This window comes from Sparus aurata, chromosome 19, assembly GCF_900880675.1.
Source record: "Sparus aurata chromosome 19, fSpaAur1.1, whole genome shotgun sequence".
Classification (NCBI taxonomy): domain Eukaryota; kingdom Metazoa; phylum Chordata; class Actinopteri; order Spariformes; family Sparidae; genus Sparus; species Sparus aurata.
The window spans coordinates 20,644,057-20,664,903 of record NC_044205.1 but is presented as its reverse complement, the minus strand read 5'-3'; the positions used below and the strand labels follow the sequence as shown (position 1 = coordinate 20,664,903).

The 20,847-nt window shown below is 39.6% G+C and overlaps 2 protein-coding genes across 2 annotated transcripts in view; one reads left to right on the top strand and one right to left on the bottom strand.

The window, feature by feature from the left end:
- lmbr1 (limb development membrane protein 1) overlaps positions 1-12,610 on the bottom strand; it is a 35,162-nt gene extending 22,552 nt beyond the window's left edge. Inside the window, exons 1-5 of the mRNA XM_030397868.1 lie at positions 12,368-12,610; positions 8,534-8,606; positions 7,231-7,270; positions 6,009-6,148; positions 4,169-4,272 (exon numbers count right to left, since the gene is read on the bottom strand). Coding sequence (XP_030253728.1) covers positions 4,169-4,272; positions 6,009-6,148; positions 7,231-7,270; positions 8,534-8,606; positions 12,368-12,430 — 420 coding nt within the window. The 5' untranslated portion in view covers positions 12,431-12,610. The remainder of the gene's footprint in view (positions 1-4,168; positions 4,273-6,008; positions 6,149-7,230; positions 7,271-8,533; positions 8,607-12,367) is intronic.
- A 15-nt stretch (positions 12,611-12,625) lies between these two features.
- Positions 12,626-20,683, top strand: nom1 (nucleolar protein with MIF4G domain 1). Its single transcript, XM_030397867.1, has 11 exons — positions 12,626-13,927; positions 14,019-14,128; positions 14,741-14,936; positions 15,685-16,008; positions 16,129-16,239; positions 16,600-16,770; positions 16,885-17,006; positions 17,133-17,265; positions 18,777-18,908; positions 19,035-19,144; positions 20,058-20,683. Exons 1-11 carry the CDS (start codon positions 12,929-12,931, stop codon positions 20,233-20,235), a joined length of 2,586 nt encoding a protein of 861 aa, XP_030253727.1. The 5' UTR covers positions 12,626-12,928; the 3' UTR covers positions 20,236-20,683.
- Positions 20,684-20,847: the final 164 nt, after the last annotated feature.

Genomic DNA, 20,847 nt, shown 5'->3' with positions numbered 1-20,847 from the left:
ACTACCTCTAAATATAGCAGCTCTGAAATATTCAGCATCCCCTGATCCTCACACCGACATCGAGTGAGGGGCTGGCTAACTGCAGCTATGCTTGAACAAGACTGGAGACTTCCAAGAAATGCGTGGAGTGGCCAGAGAGGGGAAAGTAACTGCCTCATATGCAGCAGCAAACAAACATGCATGAATTCATGTACGCACACAAAGCAACACACACACACACGACCGGCCAAGTAAATCAACCTCCAAATCCACCCAATTACGCAAAGCCGCAGAGGGCCTGGAAACAGTTCACAAGCTTTTTTGCCCTAGCTCGTGCTGCAGACAAACTAAAGCACAGTCTGCCACGGTCTTTGATGTAGTGCTTCGGCTGATGAATCCAGCAGAGAGTTCACCTCTGGAAGTTGAATGCCACTGTGCAATAGGGGACAAGTGTGAAACAGAGTGAGAGTTGATATTTGGGAAGGTGAGGGGCTGTATGGGATGTTGGGGGAAGAGGAAGAGAGAAAGAGAGAGAGCGGGAGAGAAAGAGAAAGAAAGACATCAGACAAAGGGAGAGAGTTAGGTGGTGCAGGAGCTTCCTAGTTGCTGCCATCAATCCTTAGCAGGTCAGCAGGCGGTGGCAGAGATCATCCCGCAGACCATCCTTCTGCTCACTGTCAGGGGCGTGTGGAACAAGGGCCAAGAGTGTAATAAGTGAGGGAGGGGGCAGGGTCCTTTTTTTGCCCTCTTTGCTAAAGACATGCCAGATGCCCAGGGACCTTATTAGTGTATCCTTCAACCAGTCGGCCACAGCGCAGTGACCGTGTCAGAGACAGAAAGCAGAGGAGAGGGACACTCCCCTGTAAAGCTGCACAATGAACTTCTAAAGACTCTTAATAAGACTTCTTAATAAAGCACCGATGACACAAGAGCATGGAAAATGATCAGCATCACATCGTATCATTCAAACTGAGGCGGGAGTGGAGGGGGGTTGGCATGAAAAAGAAAACATTGTTGTAAAAGTTCAGTAGTATCTTGGTTGTTCGGATGTGAATTAAAACTCCTGCTTCCCTGCTGGTCTTATGACTGATTCACCAGATGAGTCAGAAATTAAATGACGGAAGCAGCTTCAGAACTTTCTGACGTTTGCCATGTTTTTTTTGACATCCTACAGTGACGACAGCTTGTTTCAATTACACTAAGGTGTCAGACTGATGAGCCTCCAAAGAATAAATGACTGTATCCTGAGTCTATCATCAAGAAAACAGCTAGGACCAAGAAATCAACATAATACTCTAGTTTAGGTGAAGTAGTTGTAGTATTTGCATGTATAATAGACAAGATCTTTGAAATCAGGAAAAACTGCTAAAAATCTGCTTGAGAATCAGTAAAGCTTCAGAACTTATCACTTAGGTTAAAAAAACTGAGTCACGAGAGGAGGGGGAAAAAAATCCTGAGCAACTCGCTTGTTCCTTTTTAAATTCCCAGCTCGAACTAATATGTTACCATGGTAACGAACATTGTAACAGGCAGCTTTAGGGAGACATTGTGACCTTAAAGGAAGGTATGTAAACACCACTTTATATTCTCCGGCTGGCCCTGCCCGAAAGAAGGCCTGGGAAAAATGTCTGCATGTGCAGGAGATTTGAAATAAATATCCAGGCCCCCATTGTGGAGCTCCAACAAAGACGAGTATCTTAGTAACACCATGCGGGGTTTGCTCGGCGAGACGTTTTCTCTCCCCCTCCTCCTCCCTCCTCTCCCTCCACAATAAACACACTTCTCATCATTGGCGGGTTAGGGCTTAGGATGAGATTGATGAGGAGTTTCTTTAACTACCAGATGAAACCTGTTGGCCCTTTGCTGGGTCAGTCGGGGGGTCAGACTCGTTCCAACTCGTTTCAGGATCAAACGCATTTCAATACTGTGGGTTAGACCAAAAGGCTATTCAGTGCGACGCATACTTTCTTCAATTTATATAGTTTCTTGATGCAAAAACCTGCATACAGAAACATTCAACTTTCTATTCATGCTAAATTTATAATAATTATAAGGCTGTGCCACTGAATACTTTTTTTTCAACTGGAGATAATAAACATCTGAGAATTAGCCCTAGTGCAGGAAGGTGTAATTCTCAAAACTTTTTTATTTTTACTCTAATCTGATTGTTTTTTGAGTAAATACAGCTTTGAGAAATCATACTTGTTATGCGTAATAATTAAGCTAACTTGATATTAAAGGAAGTCTAAACAAAGGCTGGTGCTGACGTCTTCCAGTCTTTGTCAGAATGAGCTGATCATGTCAAAAAGGATGACAGGGATGGCTCTCATCATTATAATGCCATCTACTGGTGGTGTGGAGACAACTATAACAGATAATTGTTGTATTTGGGCTTTATAAAGCCTCAAAAAAGGAGATTTATATCTTGTGCACTAAAACTATTCAGAACTTTATTATTGGGTACAACTTTACTACACAAATACACCACGATATAGAGGTTTCTCTAACATGATCAGACTCACCAGAACTAAACAACAACCGTTTTGGCCTCTGTGATGCAGCTCTTATCCAAATATTTGAGAACACAGCAGTTAAGTTGGAGACATTTTACAGCAGCAAATAAAGTCAGATCATAACATCTGACATCAAGAGCCTAAGTCACTCTGATTCATCCACAATTTGGACAATTTGCTAAACTATTAATCACTAAGGTGACAGAGCCTCTAAAGAGCTGAACAGTTAACATTTCTAAAAAAAAAATTCACATTTCCATCTTTATTCTGGTGGCGTCTTTTAGTACATCGTCAAAAGTAAACACAGCCACATGAAAAGGCTGACTTACAGCGTTAGTAGTGAAATTCATCATTCACTTCATTTCCGCAGTCAAAAGGACCTCGCAGTGCCATAACATTAGCCCAGGAGGTTAAAATGCCACATAAAACCTTATGACATCGTGGTCTAATGCTGTTATTGGGGAAAGGGATAATATCACATTATAAAAACTCGGATCTGTGTTTTACATTCCTCTTGCCGTCGCCCGCATGATTGACTCTGCTGGCCCCCAACTGTTTTCTTTTTTTTCTATGTGGAACAGGAGTGTCACCTCCACCCCTTCCATAGCAAACACACAATATAGACCTGGAAGTGCAGCTCAACACTGAACAGTGCTTCCTCTAAGCAAATTTATGGATGATCAGTAGCAAGAAACAGTCTTGCTGAAATGAAAAAGAACAAAAAGGAGGAACGTGAAAGAGGCCCTCGTCCTGCTTCCTACACATCAGGGCCTGCCCTCTGCTGAAGAAATCCAACCGAAACAAATTAGTGGGCTGAGGAAGAAAAGAACGGGCTATACACTACAGTACAGACTAATTTTTATGTGCTTTTGCCAGGAGGGACATAAACCAGAGAGGTTTCAAACTGTGACACAGGATAGAGGTGTATTAAAAGTAAATCTTTCCCCCTCCATTTTGCGAGGCTCTATTGTGCTGTCATGTTGCTGCGACTTTATGGACTTTTGGAACACGAGCCCCCAGCCTCTTTTTTTTTGGGGTAATCAATTAAACGAGGAAGTTCGCTGAGCCTTACAACTCGATTATTAGCCTGTCCTTTTGAAGTTTTATTTTAGGGGGCTGGGGAGGGGGTGACAAGGAATCAGGCTCTAAATCAGTGGGGCCGATGCAGCAGTGTTGAAGCGTTTGCAGCCTATGGCCTTATTGGAAGGGTTTGTCAGGATGTGGCGCTGGGCGAAGTCCAGATTCAGACTTTCATGGTTAATGAGCTTTCTGCGGTGGCAGTTACAGTCAGTGGCGTGAGTCAGGGAGAGGGCAAGGACTAGGCACCTGCTGCTGCTGCTGCTGCTGTTTTGGCTTTTAAGAGGGAACCCCTTGCATGGATAGCAAAGTATACAACCACATCAAGACCAAAAAGAAAAAATAAACAGGATTCCGCATTTTATAATTAAAAATGTATATATATATATATATTTTTACTTTGTAAATGTAGTAGATTGCCTTTGACTCATGATTTGAAATCACTTTGACTATCTGTCTGTAGCTATCAGTGTAAATTTTCCATTTCTAAAGCCATTATCGTTTTATTGAAAGTTGGTAACCTTGCAAAACACACAATGAAAATACAAACATTTAAATAATGCATATCAATTCTGTGACAAACATTTCAGCTAATGTACCTTTTTCGATCCTGCAAATCCCTCAGACTCCAAGAAGAAATAGGCAAAGGGCATCAGGACAAAGAGACAAAGGTTGGAGAACAGTGACACCAGGTTCCACAGACCTGCAGAAACAAAACATATATAATTTTTGCATACAATTATAAATTTATGTGTATACTTATATATCATAAATCCATAGTCTATCAGATTTTTTAATATGACAGAAGGACAATTTTTTCAGGGCTTGGTCAAGTTCCACAAACAGGTTGCTCCAGAGTTTAGAGTGCTTTTCCTTGAACATTATGATGCAGTAAATGTGAGGTGCCAACACAAGGTGGTGCGTCCGCATACTTTCTTCTTTTTAACTTTTAGTATGTAATGCAGCTGCCCTTACATAGTACATACCTGTAACATGGAGCATGCATACAATTTGGACATGAACTACTCTCTTACCCCTATATCTGTTGTAGCCTCAGCACAACATTTTACAGTACAAAAGTACAAGTACAAAGAACGCAGTTCTCACACGTTAATGTATTTTATCTGTCATTGCGGTGACTGTCATTCTGTGAAATGTTTGTGCTCTCTTAGCTTTGTTCATATTTGTGTGACACGCTGTGACATATGTGATGTATCTTCCACTGTGCAGAGGATTGTGGGTCAGAACAACCAGAAAAGTATACTGGCTTGAATAGTGCAAAATGCAACCGTACGTAGAAGGACATCCTGGTATTTTGAGCATATTGCATTTCATACATCGTAATGGGAGAAACCAAATCTTTTTCTGGCATACTAAATAGTATTGTAGTATGGATATTGGAACACTGGGAGGATTTTATCTGGCAAGTGTCTTCCAGCCATGTCTAACTCATGGACTCTAATGCCCCCTGGTGGCTGTTAGAGGATCCAACACCCTTATTTACAGAGTTGGTGCTTAACACTGACTGACTGTGAGGATGTAAACTGATCTTATATGTGGTAATGTGGCAGATGAAACAGAGAGGACTTTTTTTTTCAAATCTCACATGGTTGGATTTTAAATAGAAGGAAAGAAATATTCCCTCTACCAGTTGCTGCTGCTGCTGCTGCTACTCGCTACACATTTCTCCACTTTCAAAAGTATCACAAAATCCAGACGGAATTCTACAGTATTACCTACAGTCTAATACAGGAATAGTTTCTCCTCAGAAAAACATATTTGGCCCAAAAATGTGCCAATCAACCTTTTTCCCTTTTTTTATAAGCAAAGTCTCTATTTCAACATTTGATCATAAACAGTAGGAGCAAACTGGAAAACTTGATAGGAGAAAAAAGATGCTGCACTGAACCAAGAAATAAATGAGTTGGGATGCTTTCAACTGACATCAAAGTAAAGCAAGTCTATTAATATTCTCTTAATCCAGTTTGTGCTTTAAGTAAAACAAAAAGCTTGAAACTGCAACAATAACTCTATACTACTTATGTAGTAGTGTTACTGCACAATGGAGACTGAAAGAAATTATAAATGACTCGAGTGGTGTCAATATTGTTAAAGACCTGAACAAAATCACACTGTATTGGAGTGAATTTCAACTTTTTGGACATAACTATACTATATATTGCTATATAATGTAATTAAGTTGTCTAATTCAGATGAATCTCTGGCCAACGTTAAAAATGAACTTATGTGGGTATTAGTCTCCTGCATGTTAATCAACACATCTATTGACTCTAACATTAATGTCATAAGTTATCTGATTCTAATCAATGTTATTCCAAATATGTTAGAAGATACTGTCTTTCTATGAGGAGCATGAAGGGAGAGAAAACCAGTTAATCAAATAGAAAGACAGATAAAGTGTTTGTGTGCTCTACTGACCGTGAATGAGGGAGCCATTGAGCCACTGAATGTAATAGTTTTTGGGGAAGGAGAGGAGGATCTCGTTACTAATGATTGAGAAAGGCAGTAGGAAGACGGAACCACCTGACACTGCCAGGGTGAAGGTGCACAAGTACAATCTGCAAATGGAATCAAATACAGACACAAACAGACAGAAAGACACACACATGGGAAGTGTTAGGGCTAGTCGAGACAGAAACTAACACATGCAGAATCACAAGGTATTAACACATTTCTTTTTGCTTATTGGTGGATTCATTTTGGATTACAGCATAAACATAAAAGTGTCACTTGGTTCACAGTGTGGAAAGAATTCATAAGCAAAAGCAGGTGAAGAATTAACTTATTCGTCAAAAGTGACCACCTGTCAATCTACACTTCCAATCATCCATCTGCTCCTCAATTTAATCCACTCTTGCCCCAGTCCTAGAACAAAAGACATGGATTGACTATACAGATTCAAAAGCTGTGGGTCTCTGGATTGTGCCCAGGGGAGTAACCATCTGCTCGGTAGGGCGATGCAAGGTCCCCCCCTCGACCATATCACTAAAGGAACTCATTAACTGAAATGCTCTACATTATTTATGCTGGACTCTTAGGTACCATTTTGGTAAGTTGGACCTGAACACGTAGGACACATGTGGTTACAACAGACACCCCAGAGTGTGATGTGTACTGTAACTCTAAACTTACTGATACACGATACTTGTCAACACAGTTCTAGCTCATGACACAATCTGGGACACATTCACAGTGTTAGTGGTTGTCAGTAGATTAGTGAAATGTTTTCTCAATTTATGTATAATGTTAGTAGAGTTAGGGCTGCAACTAATGTTTGCTTTACTATCTATTAATCAGCAGATTATTTTTTGCAGATTAATACATATATTGTTGTGGTCTACTCTATGGAATCGTAAAAAACAGTTAAAAATGTCCAAGATGTCTTTTTTTTCGTTCACCCAAACTTGAAAAACCCAAGTAAACAAGACTTAAATGATTGATAATTGTAGTATTGATCAACTAATCAATGTATTGTTTCAGCTGACAAACTTTCATTACTTCTATCTGCTTACTTGCGCCCATCCAAATAAAAAAAACACATGATGACTACTTTCTCTTAAAATATACCTCACTCAACGATGCTTGCTACAATTTCTAAAAAAATTAAAGAAAAAAATTAACTGAAATCAGCTTTACTCACGATATTCTGTTGACAACAGCATCTTCATCTTCATGGTCATCTATAAAGGAAACAAAATTACTCAGTCACAAGGTGGTTAGAGTGCGACCTTTTAGCTGAATAAGGTCCACATTTAATACATCACATCTCACTTCAAACATTACTTAGGAGAAAACAGCATTGTTTAAATTATCTAGGACATACTGAACATACATTATTACAGTCAGAAACATGAATAATATGATACTTGTACTAATCATATTTTTTCGGCAGACATCACAGATAACCAAAGCACTTCATAATCATGCCTTTCATTTATAAGACCCCTGATAAAGGCATGATGCCGAAATATGTCACACTAATATGCTGTGACAATAAAGGCATATTAATAACTTAAAAGAGAGCTCCTTGAAGCTTTCTTGTCATTTTTATGTCTACATGTATCCCTATCCAAAGTGCATCTCTAAAAAACTAATTCCAAGTCCAGGAAGTGCTCCTTTTCATGTTTCAGTGTTCAAATATCCTGTACAATATAGTGCCACTTTCTATTTCACAAAGCCTGAGTAATGTAAGTGAAAAGATTAGGCTGGCAAAGCAGGAGGTGTGAGGAAAAGAGCAGCCTAGATTTCTACTGTACAAAACTCCAAAAGGGATTTCTGGTGCAAAGTGGTCTACTTTCAAAATGAGACAAGGGAAGCCTAGGTGACCCGGACATACTAAATTTGTCCTGGGAAAATGGGATACAGTTCATAATGTCTGCCTGGGCCTCTCGTCTCCGTTTCCTCCTTTACAACTCGGTCAGATTTTCATCTGTCATGTCTGCCTGCTGCAGCTCAAACGCTGTGTTTGAGCTGCCTGCTGCAGCTCAAACGCTTGTTACAGAAGAAAAAAAATTACATTCTTTCGTCAATTCAATTCATTGTCTGAAAATCATTTCACGTAACAGCTTATGTCATTAACCTGATCTTATTACAAACAGGTTATAATGTGACCAATTGTATTCATTTTGCCACAGCCCAAAAAGCTATTTGGGGTGGATACAGTTTACTCTGAGCTGACTGTGAGAGATTACTCTCAAGGCATGGGTGCGGTCTCTCAAGCATATACCTAAAGCCTTCTTGGCCATGACTTCCTTTCAGTCTAAACAATAAAGGGCTCTCACTGTGAGCAAACACAGCATAACCAGACTAACTTCAACAATGTTTGCTGTGAAAATAGGTCCACCACGGGCACATTTCTGCTGTGTAAGTGTTACAGATGCTTTAAATTGTGTCCCATGCCAAATTCTGTTCCCACGGAGGGAGTGTTCATATTTTACACTTACCACTCTTCCTCTTGTATCTAGTTATGATGAAGTAGGAGACAATGTAGAGGACTGCAAACAGGAGGAAGCAAATCTGAAATGACAACATAAGAATCTTAGTCAAGGATTTACAATGACTGAAGATGAATCACTACATTAGCATATTAGCAAGCAGTTATCAACAGTACACTTAGATTTCACTCCACTTCTTGTTGCTGTACATCTATCTATCGTATTACAGACTACAGGATTGTTAGTCTTTACTGTACTTTTTATAATCTCAACAATATAATAATACTGTGTATAAAATGTAGTTGGATTACACTTAAACTAGGCAGAGCTGCAACAATAAATTAATTAATCAATCAGTTGTCAACTGCTGAATTAATGGCCAACTATTCTTATAATGAATTCATCAGTTTTGAGTGCTGTCAAACTACTCTGGTTCCAGCTCCTTAATCCTTAAATTTAATTTTCAATCCATGACAGTAAAAAGAATGTCTTTGGGTTGTGGACAAAACAAGACATTTGTGGACATTATCTTGGGTCTGGGAAACACCAACGGACACTGAAGTCCATGTTGATGTACAAAAATCTTGTTTTCTTCCTTACAATAGTCCAAAACCCAAAAATATTAAGTTTACCATCACAAAAGACAGAAAATACTCACATTTCAGGGAGTCTAACCGATTGATTTTTTCTATGTTTGCTCAAAAAGTCTACCTAAACAAAACTGATTGACAATAAAAGTAATAAAACAATAACCTAAACAAATAATCATAAAATCATTGGTTTCAGCTCTAATCGCTTTAACTGTAACGGTGGATTATTTGAGTGTTTGAATATCTAGTCCAGGCAGGGTAGAGTGCACACAGACTTGCCTACACAAATCTGTCAATTTCCTCCTACACTTTAATATGGTGGAATACTGGAAAATACTTGATCATTCAGCATTTGAGCAGCATAAACATTCATTTTTGTTCTCCATAAATAAATGCAGATTAAGGTAAAATAAAATAAAAAATGGTTCCATTATTGCACAAATCATCAGCTATTATGTAGCATAGTTCAACATGACCAATTTAGGTGATTCTGAGGGACAAAAGTGAGCAATGCATCATTGTTTTCCACCATCTGACAATACTAATTAGGCCAACACTGCATGCAAAGTGTTCCAGAAATTACCTATGTGTGGAGTTTCTTAGGTAACCGCAGTCTTAAAACAAGCCTGATGGTCTTACAGAAAGATCACATTCCACATTCCCCCCTTCTACTGTGACAGTGACTGGGACGTAACTAATGTTAGAAGCTCCCACTTCAGCACTTTGCCCCCTGTCAACATTGCACAGCTCATCACAGCCAAGCTGGGATCATGAGATGACTCAGCCAGACACCACCAGGCAGATCGTGCACATTTCAGACAGACAAACTTACATAAAAAGAAATTCCAAACCTCCACAGTCAATCTGGGGAGTACATGGTGTTATATAACAGCTGTAGCAAACACTGTTTTTCTTATCGCCTGCAGTTCCCTTCCAAATGAAAGACAGCTGATATATTTACAAGCTACACAACCCTGTAATGACTGTGGCTCAAGCAAAACCATGTTGACCATGCACGAGGGGGAAAACCCAAAATAAGACATAATCAGGTGCACAGAGCTGATAAACCGGCACAGACCCAAAGACACATCAATTTGGGAAGAGATAACTACCAGTAGCAAGCAGACCAGTCAGCACCACCACCACAAGCTAGGTTATTGCTCTGTTTTCCCCTCAAAAAATATGAACTAACACTGTAAGCAATATAAAAGGAGCAGGTAATAAACAAGTCTGGCTTCTCACAAGTTTGCAAGCATCCCCAACCAATTTAGAAACAGTATTTCACACTTTTATGATATATGAACTCAAGCTGGAGTTGAGGGACAGTTATTGCACTGCTTCAGACAGAGGACCCTGCAATTTCTCAAACTGGCTGGTCACTATATTTTTATGCACTGTAGTAACGTCATTATTGGGGGTCATGATGATTTTAAATGGTAAGTCTCCTTAGAGACAAATATAGAATTCAGCAGAAGAACAAGACATGAGTATGATAGAGACCTTGGATAGGTAGAGTAATGTGATGTTGTAAAGTCTGTTGGAAGTACATGTTATATTTTCCCCTTATTATGGTGATACTAATCTCTACCAGAAGATATATGGTTCAGTTTGGGACGTCCATACAAAATTCAGTGGCATGTGGAAGCATGAGAATAATGTTACAGCCTTGCTTGGAGGCGGTAGTGGAAAATGGAATTACTGACCAAACCGCATGCAAGATAGTAACACATTCCTATGTTAACCTGATTGCAAGCAGTAACATATTTTTCTTCAGTAATTCTTTACAGTAGTGGGAATTTACAGAGGAAACTGTTTCCCACACTTCAGGTCTAATATGAGCATACCATCTTGAACCGACTCAAGTTCATGAACTTAAAAAAATAATTTAGGAGTGCAAAATAAGATGCAAATTAAGAGCATATCATCTTGTCAGCATGTCATGTTTATGAACTTGAAACTTAGCCCAGAGTACAAAATAAGCTGCAAAATAAGCACACACAACAAGAAATATCATTTTATGTCTGCAGAAATCAATCCATAAGCTAACTCACCACAGACATTAAGGCTAAATGATACAGTATCAACACAGCAAAATGCAAAGGGATCCTTAGTACAGAATGTTGATATGAGATACTGAGCAGACACTTAGTACAAAATGTGAACACTTAAGCTGAGTTATTGAGCTTGCCTGCTGGTTAGACATACGATAGTTTCTATATTCCAGAAGTGTTGCCATATGGCCTACTCCAGACAAAGTGTCCCCTCTTCATCTTCCTCAAGATGTCTGGTAAGACATCATCTAAAAAAAAAACCCTTGTTAACCTGTCAAAGTGATCTTTTATCGAACTAGAGTCTTTACAAGTTAGAATCCATGGTCCCGACAATATCTCTGAAACTAAAATATCCGAAACAGTCAGCTGCTGTTGAAAATGAAAAGGTCACCAACTGCTTATAAGACACCAAAAGAATCAGCGGAGACACAAGACAAGAACATAATATTTTAGATATAATGTCATACTGATAACAAAGGTCTCCCGTGCCAAGTTCTACAAGTAATATTAGTCACAAAAAGATGCTTCCTTCCTAAAACACAAACTGAAGTTTAACAATTACTCAACCAGAAGGATGTTTACTAAAATCTATAAACTTTAATCTGTCGTCAAAAAACATGAAATAGACTTTTAATAACTAAAGCTGGTTTTCATGATGAGACAAAATGGGTCTTCCCTCTACATTAACATGACATTTTACTTACACATGTAAGACTATCTACGCTGAGCCCATGAGAACATATTTTGGAAAATAAAAGGTACATAACTCATAACAAATTAACGATGTTATCTCAATAATTCAGGAACATTAAATCAGTGAGGACTGGGACATTTTGTCCATGTCGTAGTTGAACCGAATGACCCGCAAGCACATTTTACACAAATCTATTCTAATGTTATCAGCCAGTCTCTTTCATGCGACTGTAATCAACTACTTAATGTTAGCTAACATAAGCTAACTTTAATTCGCGGGTTCACTCCTTATTTTTTAATACACACAAGATGTGACTATTAACTTCAGTGGGCATGCAATTAAATATGTTTCGTGTGCACCATACAATGAAATATTATTATCGAGCTGAATAAATCCTGCCGTGTCAAACTGACAGATGAAGCTAACGTTAGCGCCCGTTAACGTCACTGTGCAGTAGAGGACGTTGTTAGCCTGCTAGCCTCGGCTAGCAGCTCCATACGTTACTTACGATGTACTCTCGAACTTGGCTGTGGAAATTCTGCTCTCTGATAGTAACGTCGTCTTCGTCCATTCTTCATATTGCAAATACAAAAAAGCTACAGACTCACTACATGCTAGCTCGCACTACTGGCAACGGCAGAAACAACTCCAGCGACTTCCCTCCTCTGCAAAAACAATTGCAGTCTGGTTCGGAGACAGTTTACAACGGACGAAAACCGCTTCACAAAAAAACGCCCCAAAATAAAATGCGTCATCAGCGTGCGTCAGGTTTTCTGTGCGCCCTGGAAGCAGATGGTCACGTGCTCGTGGGTCATAGCAACAATATTGTCCTCATGGAGATACATGTGCAATTCTGAGGTATTTAAGTGTGTTTGTGAGTGTATTGGTGTGTTTAAAATAAGCACACAACAGTGCTTTAAGTCGGTTTATTGTTTAAATGTTGAACTAATGTTCCGTAGCCCAACAAAGTTAGCTAGTTTGTTAGATAAACCGGGCATTTAAGACGGTTAGCCGCATGAAGTTAACGTTATCCAGCTCATAGTCGAAATTTTGAGTTGACTTAGGAGAGATGAAGGGGAAATTGAAGCAGAAGAGCAAAAAGAAGAAGGGAAGTGAGTTGTTGCAGAAGTACATGGTGTCGGTGGATGAGTTTATTAAAAGCAAAAGTGGTGCTGAAGAAGTGGAGGATGATCATGACCATGGCTTGAGATTTGTGAAAAAGAAAAGCAGAAAGGAGCTTCGCAAAGAAAAGCGAAAACTGAAAAAAGCCAAAATGAAAAGTCATTATGAGGGTAAGAAGATACTCAGTTTACCCCTGGATGAGGGTGAAAGCTCGGGAGTGACAGCTGATAAACAGCAGCAGCAGCAGAAGAAGAAAAAAATGGAAAAAGCAAAGAAAGAGGTGTCGAGTAAGTCCAGTAGTGCTGCTACAGAGAAATCAGACAACTCTAAAACGCCAGCATCCTCCAAGAAAGGCAAGAAAATCAATAAGCTACAAGAGTCAAGAAAAAAGGCACTTCTGGAAGCAAATGAAGACGAGGACCGAGAAATAAAGAAACTGGAGCGGTACCTGGGATTAAACAAGAGAAAAAACAAGAAAAGTCTCCCTCAGTCATTCGTGGCAGATGGACTCGATTACATCCTTGGTATGCTTGACTCTGGCTCCTCGGCCGTGGGGATGTATGATGATGATGATGATGACATGGATATGGCCAAGGAGAACTTTGAAAAGCTCGATGACTCTCAGCTGTCAGATGAGGACGAAGAACCCGGAGATGAGAAGGCGAGTGAGGGCAGTGAGGAAGATATGGGTTCATCTGATGAAAATGAGTTGGACGAGGAGGAGGCAGAGGATGATGATGATGATGATGATGATGATGATGATAAAATAGTTGATGACGATGATGAGGAGGAGGAGGCAGAGGAGGATGATGATGATGATGAAATGGTCGAGGAGGAGGAGGAGGAGGAGGAAATGGAGGGTGAGAGTGATGCAGCTGAGTCAAATCATGAAAATGAAGGGGAAGCAGAGGAAGACGCAGAGACATCACATTCAAAGTCAGAAACTGTAAGTGCAGAAATATTTGTCCATCATTTGCATATCTTTGACATGTTGTATGCTGTGTAATGGATCTAATTGTAATGTTTTAATTAACCAGGTCAACACGACGGGTAAGTACATGCCACCTCACTTGCGAGGCGCTGGAGATGATAAACGCAAAGCAGAGCTCGAAAAGCTGAAGAGGAACGTGAAAGGTCTGATAAACAGGTAACTGTCTGCACACAGCACAGAAATAACACCTTGAATTAATTTACAAAATGTTTTTCCTAGGAAATTAGTTGAAAGCTATTTTGACAATTGAATAATCGATTAAGTAATTTTTCGTGCAAAAATGTTAAGCAATCGGTGGTTTGGGCTTGTTAAATGTAAGGATTTGCTGCTTTTCTTTGTCATTTATGATGGTGAATGAAGAGTCTTGTGTTTGTGGACTGTTGGTTGAACAAAAGAAGACATTGTGGGCTCTGGGAAATTGTGATGAGCATTTTTCTCATAGTTTTTTTGACACATTACTGCTCTGATATGGCTAGTAGCTTAAGATGGCTGATCTTAGCTAATGTCAACAAACATTAGAGAGATATTGCTTTCAAGCCAACAGTCCAAAACACCAACGATCTTTTTACAGTTTCACTTTTGCTTGATGTATCCGAAAAGTTGATTTTATTATCAAAATAGTTATCATTAAACTCTATTGATTGAATAACCAACTAATCTGACAGTTGCTTTGGACGTTTTGAGACTCACCCTTCAAATATTAAAGAGTTGATCGAAAGAAAAATCACATTCGTTTAAAAGTGATAATTCATCCTTTTTCTTGTTCAGGCTGAGTGAGCCCAACATGGCATCCATCAGTGGTCAGCTGGAGGAGCTGTATATGAGCTGCAGCAGGAAGGACATGAATGACACCCTGACAGACGTGCTGCTAGCAGCCTGCGTCACCCCGGCCCTGATGCCAGACAGACTACTGATGGAGCACGTCCTGCTCGTCAGCGTCCTCCATAATGCCGTCGGCTTAGAGGTGAATACACCCCATTCATTACTGGCTTTAGAATTTTAAAACCTGCGATAGATGCACACAAGTTAGTGGATGATGTCTGGAAAATTGATCTTTATTAAACAGCTTTGTATTTCTGGAGTCATTTCCACCTGAAGTCCTTCAGTTCACTGTCACATCCACTCGTAAGCTTTTGGTTTTCCTGTCTTTGTGAGAAGTAGTAACGACTCACCTGAGAATCGTCATTAGATCTTGAATTATTCATTAGAGTCTTTTTTTTCAAAGGGATTAGCTGCTGGAATTGGCTCATCTCCACTGTTAGCTAATGCTCTTTTAATGAATTGGAAAGTGATATCCAACACCTCGGTTTCCGTTGCTTAAGGTATAATAGGATTGTTACCTCTCTGTTGTATTGACTCTCCATCCTGTAAGCGACCTAAAACAGGATCATTAGTAAGATTAGGATCATACAGTTGGCTTTGAACGTGTTTTGAGGGATCCTTGAGATCATTTGAGGAACATTTTCTAACTTAATTTATTGTAGAAATCTGTGAATGCATCAATAATCGTAGAGCATCCATTAGATTCAACTTTGACTTTTTCAGTTCAGTCTCTTATGGATTTATGTTTTGGACTTAAACTGTGGCAACATGTGTAATGCTGTAATACTGAACCATTTCATCATATGTCCATCTCCAAAAAACACTAACAAACAAAAATCTGATTAAAACATGAATCATTGTCTGAAAATGCCCTTTTAATCATTTCCTAGGTCGGAGCCCATTTTCTAGAGACAGTTGTGCGACAGTTTGACGCTGTATACAAGAATCCGACTGAAGGCAAGGAGTGTGACAACCTGGTCGCCATCGTCGGTCACCTCTATAACTTCCAGGTGGTACATTCTGTCCTCATCTTCGACATCCTGAAACTTTTGATCGGAGCCTTCACAGAGAAGGATGTGGAACTGGTTTTGTTCATGCTGAGGAATGTCGGCTTCGCCCTGAGGAAGGACGACCCTCTGGCACTCAAGGAGCTCATCACTGAAGGCCAGCGCAAGGCCAGCGGCATGGGGTCAAAGTTTCAGGATCAGACGAGGGTAAGGCAACAAGGAATACATTTTTATTTTAATTATTTTTTTTAATCGGCTTTTTGAACTCGCTACAACCTTTTTGAAATACAATCCTTACCATAAATGTATGTACACACGTGTTCACAGGTGCGCTTCATGCTGGAAACCATGCTGGCTTTGAAGAACAATGATATGCGGAAGATCCCAGGCTACGATCCCGAACCTGTGGAGAAACTGAGGAAGTTGCAGAGGACTCTGGTGGGTGATTTTCACAACATGACTATATTATCTTTGAATAATCCATATTTTCCCCCTTTAGTGAAAGTAAATTTAAAATGTGCTACTTCTAGGCACTCATTTTATTCATAATACTGAACATAGATGTTTCTTCAAAGTGGTTGTTTTTATTGTATCCCCCACTTGTACCACCAGGTGGCACCATAGCACCATCTGTACAGAATCGTTGTTGATGCTGCGGCTGTTATGACCTTCTCTCTGGCTGTTTTAACTGTTTTGCTTTTCAGGATCGCTAACTTGATGTCCTTCTTCAATATTCTGCAACTGGCATTCGCCTCCCGAATAAACTTGTGGTAAATTCTGTGTAAATGTGGTGCTCAGATTCAACGGATTGCAGGAGGCAGTGACATGAAGCTGAGGGTCTCTCTGGACAACCTCCTGGCAGCAGAACAAGTGGGCCGCTGGTGGATCGTCGGCTCCTCGTGGAGCGGGGCTCCCATGATCAACAAAGAAGGGAACGAGACCTCGAAACATAGTACTGCTGAGGGACAGGTAGTCAGAGTTTTTTTTTTTTGTTGGTGGGTTTGCTTGTTTCAGTTAAGTATTTGATGTACATCCTCGCCCTTAGCAGCATTTTTAACTTAACTGTGGTTTTGTTTATTTCAGTTTAGTGCCAAAGTCTTGGATCTGGCCAGGAAACAGAGGATGAACACAGAAGTCAGACGAAACATCTTCTGTGTGATCATGACCAGTGAAGATTATTTGGATGCATTTGAGAAACTGCTCAGGTTTGTCGTCTCTCACCTCTGCAGTGTGACAGAAAGAAGAAAATGATACATCGATTATTTTAGCATTTCACAGAAGTCTAGCTGTAAGGTTGATATTTAAAGGCCTTTTATTTGCTATGTGTGCAGGATGGGCCTGAAGGACAAGCAGGAGAGGGAGATCGTTCATGTCCTGATGGACTGCTGTCTGCAGGAGAAAACCTTTAATGCCTATTACGCCGTGCTTGGAGAGAAATTCTGCTCCCAGGATCGCCGCTTCCAGGTAAAGCCTACACCTTGATGACTGACACATACAGCTACAGTCAGATTAGTAATGGTTATATGTAAATACTTGAAATTCTTATCTAGAGAACAGGAAATGATTAAAACAACTGTATGCTGTAAAAGCACACATTTATAAGAATAGCTGATGTAAGATCGAGCTGAAAACCATTAATAGATTAGTTGATTGAAACAAAATAAACCAACAGTTGTTATGATAATGGATCAATCGATAGAATAATTTTTTAATTAATATTTTACGCACTATTTTTATTTGGTTCTAGCTTCTCAATTGTGAGGATGTGTTGCTTTTCTTTGTCATTTATGATAATATATCGAGAGTTCTGGGGTTTTGTACTGACAATTTTGCAAATCTGACATTTCATAGACTAAACAATTAATGGGGTAATTGAGAAAATAATTGGCAGAGTAATCAATAAATGCTAATAATCGTTACTTGGAGCCCTCCCATCTCATTACTTCTTCCTCACTAAATTTCAGAATCAGTACTAATAGTCAGTTTATCTTTATATAACTGCATTGTATTTTACTTGTGTGTTTAATATGCCGTTAATTAATGGTTTAGTGAAAAATTTGCAATAGAATTTCCTAGAGCCAGGGATGATGATATTGTTTCGGTTGTTGTTGTTTTTTTTGTTCAAAAAACACACCAAAATGTAAGAAAAGCAACCAATCCTCTCAATATAGTGGCTGGAAGCAGGTAACATTTGGTATTTTTGCTAGAAATATGACTTTAACAAATAAAGTCAACCAAAAAAAACACGAAAATGGCAGAAAATGATTGCAATTAATTGACTGGCTTGTCATTTCATTTCTAGTTATTTTATTGCTGAATGTAAACAAATAAAAATGTGTTTTTCACCTGTACACATTACAATACTCAAATCAAATAATTATCATAATCAAATCTGTAATTTCTTATAGAAATGTTGCACATTCAGTATATCATAATTATATCATTAAAACCTTTGTACCTTGTCATTATTTAAAAGATGGCTGACTTATTTAAGAGAAAATGAGAAGACTTACCTGCTAGGTGTGTGTGTGTGTGTGTGTGTGTGTGTGTGTGTGTGTGTGTGTGTGTGTGTGTGTGTGTCTGTGTCTGTGTCTGTGTGTCTGTGTGTGTGTGTGACCACCCAGTCCCTTAAACTGTGTGTGACCCGGCCTGTAGTTCACCTCTGCAGTGTGGGAGCCTCTCACACCTCTCACGTCTCAAATGATTTCACTCAAACTGTGACCACACTTCCTACCCGGCTGCCATGTAGGCCGCGGGTCCATATCAGAAACTGATGAACCATTGTCCTCATCAAAGAGCTCAAAGCGGAGCTGGCGGGAATGTTTGTTTTTCGCATGTAAACTGGAACTGGATGAGGGGATTACCTGTGCAGAGAAGCTGGTTTCTGTTGTTTGTGGTTCCTACTTTTGGTTTTTGGGAATCATTTGTGTATCATTCAGTGCAAATTTACAATCTTTTCTCTTGTATTCTCCAAGATGACTTTCCAGTTCAACCTATGGGACAAGTTCAGGGAGCTGTCCAACCTCTCCAGCAGCACCTTTAACAACCTGGTCCAGCTGGTTACCCGCTTCCTTCAGAGGAAGTGCCTCTCTCTCTCTATACTCAAAGTAAGTGACATGTCACGTTTAGATTGAGGCTTTCACTCTGTTACATGTATAGATTTGATGTTCTGATTTTAGTTAAATCTTTAAAAGAAATAGTAATAACTGTCGTTTCTGTGTTTTTCTCTGTAGGCTATCGAGTTTGGAGAACTAGATAAGCCCACAGTGCGTTTCTTGCGTCAGGTTCTGACCAAACTGCTGAAAGAAACGGATCCTGAGGACCTCGCCAGCATATTTGGAAGGTGAGCTTCATAATGCATTCACTGAGATGTTAGAGGGTTGGAGATTTAAACATGGGAAATAATGAAAAATACAACTACGAGGCTGCACAGCAGAGATTTTAGCTTAATGCTAACAAAAGGTAATGCTATGTAAGTGCTGTATTTTTTGTGTATTCTAATAATGTATCAAAAGGATGGTTATTTTCTTGATTAATTAATTGTTTAAGCTGAAGTGTGACGATGATGAAGCCCAGGATGATGACACTGTCTTGTCCACCAAACACTTTATAACGTAACAGAAGCAGCCAATCTTCTCAGTTTATGAGCTGATGTGAAGAAATTCTTTACTTCTGATTAATCAAATATTAACTAGAGTACTTTATTTATACATTTTAACATCCTCATTACCACTGTGCTTGCATGATGTTTTGTTGGTATGTTTACTATGTTCATCGTCTTTGTTTAGCATGTTAGCGTGCTACTAAACACAGCTAAACAGATACAGCTCGGGCTAATGGGAATATCAATAGATTTGCAGGTGCTTTGGTCCAAATCCAAAGTATTGGACAAATTGAAATTTTCCCTTGATGATGTTGTTTGATGCAAAGTCATGGGATGAACGGAGTCAATGGAATTCATCCTCTGGGGACCAAGAAAGTCTTGAGAGAGATTTCATGGCAACCCACCCAATAATTATTGACATCTCTTCGGGCCAAAATGGACCAAATATTTAGTATTAATTTAATCATCAGTATATGAAACAAGATTGTGTAATAGAATTGCTGTCCATTGAGCCATCCTGCTAGTATTGCTTAAAATCCTATTGTAACATTTCAGCGATGTCAGCCAACATCTTGTAAAACCATCCGTCTTCACCCCTTCACACCATGTGAACGTCTCAAATCAATGTCCCTCATTGTTTCCCATCTGCCAGGATTTCAGGAATTCCCAAGCTAGGAATGCTGCGGGAGGGCTTGAAGCTTTTCATCAGCCACTTCCTGCTGAAGAATGCCCAGTCACAGGGACCAGCTGAGCAAGCAGCGCTGCTGTCAGAGCGCGCTCGGGTCGCCACCAAAGCCATGGAGGCCAAAGAGGCCAAGCTCAAACTGTAAAACACACACAGCCACTCACACCAGGAACGTGACAGACGAACGCAACACAACTGTTGAACAGAAGATGGGTTGTTAGTGTGAAATTTCTCTTGATACAAAGAACAGAACCTACAGCTTTCTGCAAAGGAAAATAATTGTTTTCTGATATTGGATCAGTGTTTTCGATTGTACATAATTTATACTCTGAAGATTTTTTTAAATCTGGGAGATGCAGAACCCTGGAGAGAGAACGGTCTCAAGTGGCAATCCGTATATTCTTTTTACCGCAGTGTTCATTGGTTAGGGTTTATTGTCCTGCAGAAAATAGCAACAGAATGACCAATGCTTTGGATATTTTTAAGTATTTCACTTTCCAAATACATTGTACATGTTGGTACTTGTATATTTGTTAATAAAAGAAAAGGGGAAAAACTCAACTCAATAAATAACATTTTTGGAGAACCCATTATTTATGACAACGGCTCTCATTTCTTCCTCCTCTACGCCTTAACGTTTCCTCTGAGACCCCATCATAGAGGCGAGCAGACATTAGAGTTAGAGTTAATATTGTGGAGTTCACACACCACCTGGAACCATTCTTCTTGGCTTTGCTGAGTCTATTTACACTCTTGC